The 14,500-nt window shown below is 45.2% G+C and overlaps 1 protein-coding gene and 1 long non-coding RNA gene across 7 annotated transcripts in view; one reads left to right on the top strand and one right to left on the bottom strand.

The window, feature by feature from the left end:
- LOC307108531 overlaps positions 1–13,944 on the bottom strand; it is a 49,102-nt gene extending 35,158 nt beyond the window's left edge. The window contains exons 1-2 of the long non-coding RNA XR_013814323.1: positions 13,432–13,944; positions 12,319–12,431 (exon numbers count right to left, since the gene is read on the bottom strand). This is a non-coding gene — a long non-coding RNA (uncharacterized lncRNA). The remainder of the gene's footprint in view (positions 1–12,318; positions 12,432–13,431) is intronic.
- A 174-nt stretch (positions 13,945–14,118) lies between these two features.
- ATXN7L1 (ataxin 7 like 1) overlaps positions 14,119–14,500 on the top strand; it is a 239,909-nt gene continuing 239,527 nt past the window's right edge. For all 6 annotated transcript variants that reach the window (XM_079785976.1, XM_079785983.1, XM_079785977.1 and 3 more), the window contains exon 1: positions 14,119–14,329. In XM_079785976.1, the coding sequence (XP_079642102.1) occupies positions 14,149–14,329 (181 nt within the window). In that variant the 5' untranslated portion in view covers positions 14,119–14,148. The remainder of the gene's footprint in view (positions 14,330–14,500) is intronic.

Genomic DNA, 14,500 nt, shown 5'->3' with positions numbered 1-14,500 from the left:
ATTCATCCCTATCTTGTTACTTTTGCTCAGCATTACGTTTATAAAATTCATCTATGTTGTTGCATGTGGAATATCACTGTATTTCCCTTATTATTTATTAACTAGAGGCCTGGTGCACGAAATTCATACATGGGTGGAGTGTCCCTCAGCCCAGCTTGCACCCTCTCCAACCTGGGACCCCTTGGGGGATTTCCGACTGCCAGTTTAGGCCCGATAGTCAAACATCCCTCTCACAATCAGGGACTGTCAGACATCCCTCTCACAATCTGGGACTGCTGGCTCCTAACTGCTCGCCTGCCTGCCTGATTGCCCCTAACCGCTTCTGCCTGCCAGCCTGAGCGCCCTCTAACTGCTCCCCTGCCAGCCTGATTGATGCCTAACTGCTCCCCTGCTGGCCTGATCGCCCCCAACTGCCCTCCCCTGCCAGCCGGGTTGCCCCCAATTGCCCTCCCCTGTCAGCCCGATTGCCCCCAACTGCCATCTCCTGCCGGCCTCGTCACCCGCAACTGCCCTCGCCTGCTGGCCTGGTCGCCCCTAACTGACCTCCCCTGCAGGCCTGGTCGCCCCCAACTGCCCTCCCCTGCCGGCCTGATGGCCCCAAACTGCCCTGCCCTGCTGGCCTGGTCACTCACAACAGCCCTCCCCTGCCGACCGGGTCGCTCCCAACTGCCCTCCCCTGCCAGCCTGGTTGCCCCCAACTGCCCTTGTGATGACATGATGGTGGCCATATTGTGATGATGTCGCATGAGGATGTGATGCCACCTAGACTTTTATTATATAGGAATCTTGTGGCAGCCATCTTGTGGTGGCCATCTTGTAATGATGTTGCACAAGGGTGTGATGCCACCTAGGCTTTTATTATGTAGGATGAGGCTGATACTATTTTCATATATTTTTTGGCCATGTTAATATCCTCTTTTGATAAATGTTTGTTCAAGTCTTTTGCTTGTGAGGGGGGAGTTGGCTGTTTTTCCTTATTGATTTGTAAAAGTTTTCCACACCCCTTCCAACTTTTTATTCTGGATACCAGTTCTCCAGTGGTTTTATGTATTGCAAATATCTTCTCCCATTCTCATGTGTATCTCTTTAATCCTCACAACAAGGCCCAAGAAATAAATATTATAGTGTCTGTAGTTTAGGGAACAGAACAGCCTTAGAGAAGTTTAGTGATTTGTTTGAGGTCATGCAGCTATCAGCATCAGTGCTGGGAAACCAAAACTACATCTGCTCAACTTGCAAGCCTAGCTCTTAACCAGCTGGCCACACTCAGAGTCGGGCCCATCAGTCCCTCTCAAGTGCCCTATGGCCCTTCAGCCACTTCTCCTGCCCCAGCTTCTCTCTTCTCTCCTACCTTCCTTCTTATGACTTTTGCTTACTCATGACTTCCACTTTCTGCCTTTTTGTATGACCTTTCTTATGTCCACAGTTCTAAATGTTGTCACTCACTTGGGTTCTTTTTCAAATTCCCCGAAGGAGGTCTCATCAACTCTTTATGGCACAGCCCCCTTCACAGATAGGCTTTCATATAGACCATATCATGGCCACAGCTCAGGTGTTCTCCCAGTCCAACTTGCTGTGGCCCTGGTGGCAGGAAGTCAGCTTGCCTCAGACCGAGTTGTGGGCATAGTGGCTGTCTCCAAAGCAGTTTCTCCTCTAAATCTTCACTTTGCAGGCTAATCATCACCTGCTCCTTCAGCAGCTCATCATCCTGGTGACAACTCCCATCCATCTGGCCTACAAATCTGGGAGTCTTCCAGGATACCAACCTCTTCCACAACCCCCACCCAAGACCATTCAAGCATCAGTGGCCTTAATAATCTTACATCTGCCCACTTTCACCATGTCTAGCCTCCACCTTAGCCCAGATTCCACCCTAATCCAGGCTACTACCATCTCTCACCTGGACTCCCCAAATAGCTCCCTCATGTTCTCTTCACTTCACCCTCCCCTCTTCCTAACTCCTTCCCCACACAGCAGCCAGGAGGACCTGCTCAAGTCAGACTGTTCAAAACTCTCATTGGCTTTCCTTTAAAAATTTTTTTTAATTGAATTCAGAGAGGAAGGGAGAGGGAGAGAGAGATAGAAACATCAATGATGAGAGAGAATCTTTGATCGGCTGCCTCCTGCACACCCCATACTGGGGATTGAGCCTGTAATCCAGGCATGTGGCCTGACTGGGAATCAAACCGTGACCTCCTGGTTCATAGATTGATGCTCAACCACTGAGCCATGCTGGTCAGGCTCTGCCTCCCTCTTAGGAGGACATATATAATGTCATTTTAGAACTCAAGTGGATAATTCAGGATAATATCTCCAACTCAAGATGTTTACCTTAATCACATCACCATATATGTACTACTATAGGCAGTACCTTCAAAGACTTCAGGGATTAGGACTTAATATCTTTGGAGGCCACGATTCAGCCCCTGCAGATGTCATTTGAAAAATTGAGACATATCATGTATCCAGGATTTCTCTTCCTCACTTCTCTGGTGTTGCCTACCACAGAGGAAAATCTTAGTCAATGAGTGAATTTACTTGAGTGAATAAATGCATAGACAATGATGATCTGCTCTACCACTTCCCACCACAGCCCTCAAAAGGAGAAAAGAATGAGCCTATAATTCCTTTAGTCAAACTGGCTTCCCCAAATCCAGATTCTCATGAATCCAGAATGGGTTTGGAAATGCAGAACCTCTTCATAAGTGATCTCCATCTGACATGCTGCCAATACCCGCTGGGAAAGATATATGATTATTGAATGGGTAACAAGAATCAAGTTATTTATAAATGAGCCTTGCCTACGACAGAGTTTGAACTTTCCTCATGTTTGATTTTCTTCCCTGGCACTCGGAGGGTTGTGTTGAGCCAAATTAGTTCTTTAACTTTTGTAATACTAAATAAAAGGATGGGGTGAGGGAGACCAAATGGCAGAAGGGAAATCCATTTATCTTCCCCAAATTGAGGAGACCCCTGATGTACTTCATATAGAAGTATAGATCTGGAAAAGAGGTATAGATCTCTAATCCATAATAGGGTCATTCCATAGTAAAAAACTATTTTCAAATCCCTGGTCTGGCCCCCAGAGTGACATTATAAACCTGATTCCCTGCTGATATGAGCAGGTTATTCTACAGTTCTTATTTGTTATTCTACATTTCTTATTCTTTAATAATTCCTTGACTAAATCAGAGAAGGAAGACTTAGCAATGATGGGGTTCTCTTGAGAAGTCAATGGGTGGGTTTGGTACCCTGAGATTTTACCTGGGCTGGTCCCTGGAGTCCCCACTGGTAAGGAGGAGGAGAAAAGCTCTGAGAGCTGAAAATGAAAGTAGGTTGCCCTATCCCACTATCATGATGGTAGTGATCATCGATCTTACACTCAACTTTCAGTGGTGCTCAAGACCTCTCCTCCCTCACCCCGTAGGAAGAAGGGCCTCCAATGGAAGGAGGCTGGGTTGAGGACAACCAAATGGACTTCCATGAGGTCTGTAAGTGGGAGAGGATTTTCTTTTCTCCCTACCCCCTGGAATAAAGATTGAGAGGGCCAATCAGGCACGGGAGAGCGCCAAGGAGAAAGCAGGGTGCTCAGGTCTAACTTGAAAGACAAAGAAAGGGTCTTTGAGGCTCACATGTGGTTCAACCCAGCACACCAGTGTAAGAACCCAGATACAAGCTCACCCGCAACATTCCCAGTAGTACCTCTGCTGTGAAGCCCAGGGACTCCATTCCAGGGAAAGCTGCTTGCTTTGAGGGAGCTATGATAGGCCGTGGCCTTTCCTTGACTGTGTATTAGAACCTTGGGTTGGAGTTTCCTGAGAAAACATCAGTGCAATTATAAAGCTTATCAATGGGACAATGATTCACTCTGCAAAGATTCTAAACAAAGTAGTCTTTTTAGACCGGGCCTGAGTGGTTCAGTTGGTTGAACATCATCATCCTGTGCACTGAAAGGTTGCCAGCTGAATTTCCTGGTCAGGGCACATACCTGTGTTGCAGGTTTGATCCCAGGTTGGGGCTCTTACGGACGGCAGACAATTGATGTTTCTCTCTCATTGATTTCTCTCTCTCTCTCTCTCTCTCTCTCTCTCTCTCTCTCTCTCTCTTTCTTTCTTTCTCCCTCCGTCCCTCCCTTCTTTACTCTAAACAAGTCCTGGGTGAGGGTTAAAAAACAAAAAAACTCCCCTTACGGCTTTTCCTGAAGGAAGGCATACATGTTTTGTGGTTGAGGAAAAGAATGCATATCACCAGTTCTTACTAGCAGTAACTTACCAGTGAATTTGTAAAGTGACTAAACCCCTTCTGGGAAATATGCAGAATTATAGAAACAGAAATAAAAATTATGCCTCATCTATCTACAATGCCCATACTGTAAAGTTTGAAACAAGGAACTCAATTTTCTCAGGTTAATTTTGTTGAAAACCCGGTCCTTTAAAAAAGCACATAACTCCACAAAGGAAAAGACGAATAGGTATCTATAATAATAAAAGCGTGACATGCAAATAAACCAAACAGTGGAATGACCAGCCCTTCCAGACGACCTTCCGGACAAAGCTGGGGCTGTGAAGGCCTACTCTTGCACGAATTTCGTGCATCGGGCCTCTAGTAATTCTATAAAAAGTAAAGACTTCTGAACCTACACATAACCCGCATGCACATAAATCTACCATAAATAAAGTTAAAAGACAAGTAGTAAATTAGGCAAAAATCTTGCAATTTATAACACAAAGGGTTACTTTATTTAATATATAAAAGAGCTTTCACAATTTACTCAGAGAAAGCTGAATACTCTAAAAGAATTATCAATTTATAAAAAAAGGAATATAAGTAATCAATAATCAGGCTTGTAACTAAAATAACTAGAAGATGAAATTCTTTCCTACCAGACTGACAGATCACAAAAATGATAGATACATCATAAATAAGGCCATGAGGAATGAGAATTCTCACACATGCTGGCTAAATTTGACAACTTCAGAATTTTAAATGCATATCCCCTTTGACTTGTCGATTCCATTTATAAGAAAGCATCCTAAATAACCATGGGGATGTGAAAAAACTTAGCTCTATAAAACATTCACTACAGCACTGTTAAATATCTATCTACATATAGAGAGATAGAGAGATATGAAACAATTTAAATGCCCCAAATTGAGGATTTATATATATTATAGTTTAAGAATACCATTCACTGGAATACCATAAAGTCTCTAAAAGTTATTTTAAAAGGTGATTACAGCTATCTATTTTGAGTATGTTACTAAATAATTTGAAATATATATTATATAGTATGTATATCCACATTTATATATGTACTAGAGGCTCAGTGCACGGATTCGTGCACCGGTGGGGTTCCTTGGCCTGGCCTGCACCCTCTCGCAATCCAGGACCCCTCAGGGGATGTCAGAGAGCTGGTTTCGGCCCAATCCCCGCAGGCCAGGCCGAGGGACCCCACTGGTGCACAAATCCGTGCACTAGGCCTCTAGTATGCATATAAGATCTTTGGTTACTCTCTACCCGACCTCCTCCCTCCCCGCTTCCCTCTGAGATTCATCAGTCTGTTCCACGCTTCCATGCGTGTACATTGAGCGTCTGCCCTCTGGTGGTCATTGCATGTCATACCTACCGGCCAGTCGGCCAGTCACTTAGGCTTTTATATAGATAGATATATAGAATGCCACTCCAAATAAAGTAGTTTGGCTTGAAGATTGAGGATTTAAAAATATATAAATAGCCCTAGCTGGTTTGGCTCAGTGGATAGAGCGTCTGTGGAATGAAGAGTCCTGGGTTCAAGCCCAGTCCAGGGCACATACCTCAGTTGTAGGCTCCTCCCCAGCCTGGGCTTTGGTGGGGGCGCATGAAGGAGGAAACCAATCAATATGTTTCTCTCACATTGATATTTTTGTCTTTCCCTCTCTCTTCCACTCTCTTTAAAAAATCAATGGAATAATATCCTCAGGTGAGGATTAAAATATAATAATTAAAAAATAAAATAAAAATATATAACTATATGATGGATCAATAGACCGATAGATATGTTTAGGCATGTAGACATATAGATCAAAATATTAATGTTTATTTCTAGGTTTATGGTAACTCATCTTATTTATGTTGTTTGTTTTCCTTCTGAATTTTTTTGCCATCATTTGTATGCAACGGAGAAAATACAACCATTTCAAAAATATAGAATGCACATGGCCGGCAAATGCCCTTAAGCTGGAGAGCGTCCCTTTGGCCACTGAGGATCCACAGAGTAAGCAAAAAAAAAGGTCCAAAGTAGATCACTTAGAATTAGGGTAGCATATAATTTATCATGCAAACCAGGACACTTTTGAGACTGGAAGGGGGAGCTATTAATAATTTTGCATAATCCAGGACTCCCTAGGCAAACCCTGCCTTTTGGGTCAGCCTACTTAGAGGGAAATGTCTGTTTAACTTGTCTTTGAAAATGACCCAGTTTTGGAGGGTTAGAGGGTAAACCACAAAGGAAGAAACTTCCCTTTTATTAGTACAACTGGGTGCAATTTCTAAACATGTCAGGTGGATGGTTGAAAGGTTCAAGTTTCTCACCTAATTAGCTCATTAGGGTCAACAGGGCCTTCATTTTAGAGATTTGTTCTTGATAAAAAGTATTTCTCAACGAAATGAACCACTCGACAAAGAACAAACAGTATTATTACCCATGTTATCTCATACTGTAGATTTTAATCTTAGAAACATCCTGTAACTCTTTTAAACCTTTCCTGATTCCAAATCCCTCCATGATTTACCCGTTTTCAACTAAGAGCTTTGTTTTAGGGAACCAGTTTCTACGTGACCCGAGGCTCTTAGTTAAGATGGTCACTGTTCCATGGGTCACTCTGCCCACAGGCTACTTATATCCCCCAGTCTTTCCCCACCCAGCTCAAATTTCTCCTCTCCCAAGCCTTCGCTGCCCACCACAGCAACCTGTCCTGCTCGCCTCCAACAGCCTTTATCACCTGTACCTCAGATCAGCCCCTTCTCACAGGCTATCCTGTTCCCCCTTTTGATTGCATGTACAACTCCTTTAGACACAAAAAGCTAACGGTTTCAAGGAAAAGCCCGATACATCCAAATTGGGGGGGAAATGTATGGAAAACATGCCATAAACAGGTTAAAAGGACAAAAGCAACAAGCTGGAAAATTACATTGTTTTCAAACAGACAAAATATCTAAATCTAGAATGTATACAGAATTTCTTCAAATCAATAAAAAGATCTAAAAATACCAATAACAAATCATCAGGTGTTAACAGCAATTTACAGAGTAACAATACAATGAACATAAGAAAAAACGCTCAAAAATATATAGAAATGAGGAAAATACAAAATAGGAAAAAAATTTACCATAATATTGGCATAAATTAAAACATCTGAGAATGTTGAGTATTAATTAGGATGTGAGGAAATGGACACATTCCTATGCTGCTAGTGGGAGTATAAATTATTCAGCTATTTTAGAAGATAATTTGGCCGCACTATTAAAATTCAAAATGCACATACCCGGCAATTCTACTTTTGAGTAGAAATACTCCCTCAGGTGCCCAGGAAACACATATAGAAGAAAAGATGCCCTGGCCACTGTGTTTCTCAATGGTTAGAGTGTTGGCCTGCCCACTGAAGGGGCCCGTACCTGGTTGGGGCGGTGAGGGAGGCAAATGATCGATGTGTCTCTCTCACATCGATGTCTCTCTCTCTCTCTCTCCCCATCCCTTCCTTTTTCCCTCCTTTCCACTCTCTCTAAAAAAAATCAATGGAAAAAATATCCCCAGGTAAGGATTAACGACAACAACAAAAAATAAAATAAAGATGTTGACCAGCCTATTTCTTGTAAAACCAGACACCTATATGTCCATCAATAAGATAGAGAGAAATATACTCTGGAACATCTTATGAAATACTATGTAGCAGTTTAAAAGAATGAGGTGTTTCCATATGTAATGACATGTAATAGCATGTGAAAAAAGAAAGCTGCAGGGAAATATCCACGAAATGGTCGGCCGCACCTGTCAATCTTGTTTATGCTCACACAAAGCTTTCTCAACCACTGAAAAAAATAAATGTATATGTATGTATATGTATATATGTGTATGTGTGTATATATATATACACACATATATGTATATCTCCACATAATGATACTATGCATTAAAAAAAGACCCAGCAATATCTTCACCTGTAATGATAAGTACATACAATAAGACAATGTAGAGGAAATAGTATTTAAAAAATGCTGTTAGACCTGGGGTATGGGAGTGATCTGGGGGCAGGGAGTGACACATTCATATAAGATTTTTAGAATTCAATATTAAGTTTCTTTTACAAAAGAAAAAATAATTTGCAGAGACGCCCTCTGCTTACTATGAGGACAACTGTTTATAGTGTCCATGCAAAGGCAGTGTTGTGTCCACACAGACTTTGGGTTGTGCAGTTCCTTTCCATAACAAAAAGGTCTTAGAAGGTCTTCCCTGAACAAAGCGGGGTTCGCCTTGCCGGACACTTCCAATTGTCCACTGTGTGCCAGGCCCTATGCTGGGGGGGCGGGGGGGCTCAATACCCAGAATCTCCCTTAATCTTCACAACCATCTGAAGAGAAGAGCCTTAGTACCCATTTAACAGAAGTAAAAACTGAGGTTCAGATGGATTAAGAAAGGTTTGCAAGCAAATGCCTGAAGAGCAATTCTAACTTATCCCTGTCAATATCAAGCCTGTGCTCTGACCCTCACCCTACACTGTGTCCTCAACCATATTATTATGGTTCGTTTAGAGGGGTATGTGGACCTCACTCCTATTAATACGTGTGTATTAATGTTAAATTTTATTTATATTTAGGTGAAGGGCCCAAAGTGATTTCTAAAGAACACTAACGAGCAGCTACCTTTCCTTCTGTCTAAGCCCTGAGAGAGAGCACTGGTTAAATGGGGCTGCTCTGCCACTCGGGGGATCAGAGGCCTCAAGTGACCAAAGTTACAGATGAATCTGCCAGGGGTTTCAAGGCAGCTTTACCTCAAAATAATAATACATTTGCTTTTTTTTTTTTTTTTTTTTTTTTTGGCTGCAGTTGGAATGCAAATTTCATGTTTTTGTAGTTATATTTATTGAATCCATGTTTATTCAGCCCTGGCACATGGCTAGGGCCCCATACTGAAAAAACTGGAATTCCTATGTTCTTTTCTACTCCGGTTGCTACTGGGGGTCTTTTATCCCAGCCCCGTTTGATCCAGCAACATGTGCGGGGGCAGGGAAGAGGCAGGCAACCTTGTCTAACAAGGCCAGAGAGACAGCACACCTGCCTTCCAGATGCAAAGAGCTTATATAAAAGGAACAACGTATGTAACAAATTTCCCCCAAATTACAATTCTCAGAGAGAGTGGGTTAGGGAAATAAATTTAGAGAGAAGAGTGGCAGATGGGATAGATGGATTCAATTAAGGCAAAGAACATCAAACAATTCCAAGGATGCCTCATTTTAATGGAACATGTCATTTTCTCCTCGTCGCCTCCAGGTAACTCCCAACAACAGTCTAGGTAGGAAGTGGGTTGTGCACACAGCCCCTCGACCCCAGCAGGAGTTTAATATTCTAAAATGAGAGAGCTAATATCCCCTCTTCTTTTCAATAATGTGGTGAAACAGTACATGAATCAGATTAAGCAGGCTACGTACTCGATGCACATTTCCACAGAACGGGGCATGATTCAAATTAAATAGGCACTTCCCATTGTCACCTTCGCTGAACTGATTTCTCAATTTGGTCTATGGGAGAGACTCCTTTTTAATTAAATCAACCACTGTCATTTTTCTCAGAAAGAGGATAAAACAATAAAAATATTTACATTCCGTTTATCTTGCTAAACATTAATCATGAGGGGTAGAAGGTGTTGCTAGATAGTTTTATCACAGAGACATTATGTTAACATGCTTTAAATTGCTGCTTTGCAGGTCAATTTATTCCTATTAAGAATGTATAAGATTCTTGTTGTCACTAACAGTATTTATAACTGCTTACTATCAAAAGGAATTCAAGTCTGCGATAAATTTGCAATACGCAGTTGACTTATATGTACAGATGTGTAAATAATAATATGTGTGCACCATGTTGACCTGAATACTACACCCAACTGACCTCAATTTTCATCGAAAGTCAAGTGTGAAAGTCTAGTAGTTTGATGAGCAATGCTTTCTTTCTTCTCTGGTTCCTAGCAGTGTAATGTAATTGACAGCCATTTTATCGGCTTTACGAAGTGATAGGTGGGTTGCAGTTTCACGAAGTTGGTGTTATTATCTCTGTAGTCAGTGGAGAACCTGTGGAAGGCTTAGACTAGAAACTCTACAATTATACTCCATAACTCTAACTGCAATAATGTACCCTTGTTCTGATTATCAGGTAAACTGGCAATGTATCCGGTCTTCTTCTGTAGAGATGCTAAATCACGTTCAGAGTCCAGCCCACTCTTTACTGTGTTACAACGTAAAATCCTCTCAGCTAGAAGAGAATGATATTTAGGTTGTCATGCCATCTTTAAGGTGCTGTGCAGAAATAAGCTCAGCTAGGAGAGTAAACTAATGTTAAAATTTTGAACTATTACTTTGTTTCTCTGCAACTGAGGTGCCCTGACTTTACCTAAGGAAAAGCCACTTTGATTTTTTGAGTGGTTTAAAGTGGCTCCCAGGAGAGGAGACAGAATTTTCTGGAAGATCAAGTCACTGACTCCCAGCCACTGGGCTTGAGTCCCCTCATCATTATGCACTCCACACACCTCGAGGAGGGCAGGGTTGTTAACAACCACCAGTGTGATGGCATTGCTGTCACCAGACTTGTTTCCAAAGTTACATTACGACCTTGTCATTGGAGAATTCTTTCTGCAAAGTAGTAGTTGCATTTAAAGAGCAAAAGCATGAGCATCCAAAGGATAAAGATAAATTACAAAACTCAGAGTATAGGAGATACTATTGTAAACCAGTTCCACAAAGCTGGCCAAAAAAAAAAAAAAAAATGGGGGGAAAGATGGTACACAATTCACAGGAGGCTCAAAAGAGGAGCAAGGGAACACTGCTCAGACTTTTCCTTTGTTAAACTTATTTTTTGTTATCCACTCACTTTATTCTCAAGTCATTCTGTAGTTGTTACATATTACTACGTAACAAGTTACTCCAAAACTTAACCACTTAGAATGACAAACATTAATCATCTCAGTTTATGTGGGTCAGCGATACAGGCAAGACATGGCTGGGTGCCTCCAACCCAAGGACCCTCACAGAGGTGGGCCAGCACTCTGGTCTAATCGCCAGGCTCCACTGGAGGAAGACAAACTTCACGCGCACGTGGCTGTAAAGGGTTCCACACCTCACAGCCTAGAGGCCTCCCTCAGTTTCTTGCCACAATAGGACCATGGGCTTTCTTAGAGCAAGTGAATGAAAGCAAGAAGCCACTGTCTTTCTGTAACCTAACCTCAGAAACGACATCCCATCGCTTTTGCCCTATTCTATTTGTTAGAAGCAAGTTATTAAGTTCAGCCCACAATGAAGGGAAGGGGATCCCACACGGGTAGGAATACCAGGATGTAGGGATCACTGGGGTCATTTTAGAGGCCACCAACCACATCTTCCTTCGCATTCACAATAGAGGAATAAACACCAAAAATGGAAGGAAAATCAGAAAGTAGGGGAAGGGGAAAATGTCCCAGGATCTCATCACTTGTGCCTCGTACCTCTATATCCCTCTCTGATTCTCCCCAAATCCAAACATACAACATATCCTCTGATGAGATGCTTTCTCCCCAGTCCCCTCTTCTCTACTTCATGGGCCTTCATTTCTTCACACTATCGACAGTGTGGCACTACTTTCCTAACCAGCTTCCATAGTGCAGTACAGCCGGGACATCAAGGCCAGAGGAATCTTCCTAAGTCATACTTTCTGCTTATCCTTATGCTGCCGAAAGCCCCTGTAGTGGCTCCCAGCTGTCAAACAAAACTCTTTAGGCTACCATTCCGTGCCTTCCATAATTTGTCTCAAGCCTGACTATACAGTCTCCTCACCCCCAACAGTAACCCACCATCCCAGGTAAGCCCCACTCAACACCTACACACAGCTCGATGCCTCTGCGAACACCATCACGCTCCCTCCGTTGGCAAAAACCGGTCTTCACCTTACCTTACAAATCCTTCCCATGTCCAAGAGGCAAAGCCAATCCCATCTTCTCAGGGACACATTTCCTGACCTCTCCCACCCAGATCTCAGTTCCTCTCACGAACAGGCACAGCTCTGAGAGACACGCCATCGACCACTCCGGCCACTCACTGTGTGTGGGTCTTGTTTTCCCAGGAAGTTTCACACTTTCCTTCTTCCACAGAGACCACCAACTGGAAAGTTGGGCTGGATCTCATTTGTTTTTTTCCTTTGCTGCCGGGCAACTGGTCCATGACAGGCAGTAGTTGTTGAAAAGATGGATGGATGATGAATAGAGGGAGAGAGGGAGGGAGGAAGAAAGGACGGAAGGAAATGTTAAGCTCAGGGTCTAGCATACATAAGAGGCCAATAAGGAATAAATACTGGTTAGCACCACCAATCCTTAAAATGAGAATTCTCCACCCAGTGGCACCGTGGCCATTTAGTGGTCCCTGTATGCAAAGGCAAATGAAATTTATCTGGGTCTGACAAAACAGACAGACAGACACACACACACACACACACACACACACACACACACCAAGCCCATTCACGCAAACATCACAACTGAAGACTACTGTGTAGCTGCTCCTCCATCGCCCACCCTAACCCTGGCTCTCAGATACAGGGAACTTAGATGGCACAGCCAGGGCAGAACTCAAGCACAGAGAACTTCACATCAGTGCGCTTCAGCCAGGGGAAAACAGAAGTGGTAAGAACGAAAAGGGTGCTGGGGAAATAAGAGAAAATATACCTATGGTGGGGGGCTGTCCACGTTTCAGGTAAGTCCGAGTAAACAAAGGGCTTTTAAAAAAGAAATACCAGGAGACCTTTGAAGGCCTTCATTGCCTACCTCTAGGGAGAGAAGGGAAATCTCAATCAAAGCATCAGACGTCCAACATTCAGAGGAAATCCAACGCTTCCTATCTACTGGCTAGAGCAGTTAAACCTAAAATGAATTCTCCCAGGAATCAGATTCCTGGCGGGAGGCTCCAGACGCCGGTCCCGGCCACTCTCCTGTCACCGGAGGGAGCGCAGAAAACTGCTCGGGAGGCGCGGTGGGCGGGAGCCGGTGAATTCGCTCCCCCGCCGCCGTGATCCCGGAGCCAAGTCTACGCAGCGGTTCTCTGCGAGCCGGGGGGCGCGCCCCGCGCAGAGAATCTGGGGGCGCCGGGCGCAGAGTTTTGAGCTTGGCGTGTCCCGCAGTCCGAGATGGGAAGGCAGCTTCCCTGGCCCCCAACTCACCGGCTTTTGGGAACCACTTCCCTCTGCTCTCCGGTCTCAGGTCCCACGGGCGTTCGCAGCATCCTCCGCGCTCCAAGGTCCGCCGTGCAAGAGAAGAACGGGTAACGCGGGTGGTGAATGGGACGCGAGGTCACCAGGGTCCCTTCCCCGGCTTGGCGTGGTCGTGGGGGTGGGGGCCGGAGGTGGCAAACCTGCTCGTGTCCGCCCCACTCAGCCGCGGGGATCCGTGCGGAGGCCCCTCGCCGTGCGCGTCAGGGACCCGGCGAGGGCAGGACACCCTGGAAGGGCTGCAGGCAAAAACTTTAAGTCCTCTCGCTGCAACTCTGCGGGGAAGACCACCCTTCCTACGGCCCAGGCCGCGCCGCTCCGGGCTCTGTCCCCGGCGCCCTGGCGCGGGCCCCTCGCGGCCCCCGGGTGCAGGCGGCGGCGGCGGCGGCGGCGCAGCATCTCCTCACCCGGGCGCGCGGCAGCCTCTGGTCCCCGGCGCTCGCCTGGCCCGGCGCGCGGCCCCTCCCGGCGGGCGGGCGGGCGGGCGGGCGCGGAGCAGCCGGCGCCTCTCTGCTGCCTCTGGCGGCCGTGCGCGCCGCGAGCGGAGCCCATCCGGCTGCGGGCGCTGGGGCGCCGGCTCCTCCTCCGCTCTCTCCTCTCCCCGCCCCCCTCCTCCCATCCCTCCCTCCCTCCCGCGTTCAGAGCACTCAATGTCGGAACGTTCCGAAGATGACGTCGGAGCGTTCTCGAATCCCGTGTCTCTCGGCTGCTGCTGCCGAAGGAACAGGGAAAAAGCAACAAGAAGGAAGAGCAATGGCGACACTGGATCGCAAAGTGCCCAGTCCGGAGGCGTTTCTGGGCAAACCCTGGTCCTCCTGGATCGACGCCGCCAAATTACACTGCTCCGACAGTAAGAACCCCACCGCCTCCTCCTCCTTTTATTATCCTGTAACCTTTCCATTCACCTAGAGCCACTGGGAAAAAGTGTGTGTGTGAGAGAGAGAGTGGCCCCCGGTGTCCTCCATGCTTCTCCCTCTCTCTCTAAATAAATACACACAGAGACAGATCATCAGTGCACCGA

Source organism: Cnephaeus nilssonii (genome assembly GCF_951640355.1).
Source record: "Cnephaeus nilssonii genome assembly, chromosome: 12".
Classification (NCBI taxonomy): domain Eukaryota; kingdom Metazoa; phylum Chordata; class Mammalia; order Chiroptera; family Vespertilionidae; genus Cnephaeus; species Cnephaeus nilssonii.
The sequence above is the reverse complement of the archived record's forward strand: the minus strand, read 5'-3'. Positions and strand labels throughout refer to the sequence as shown.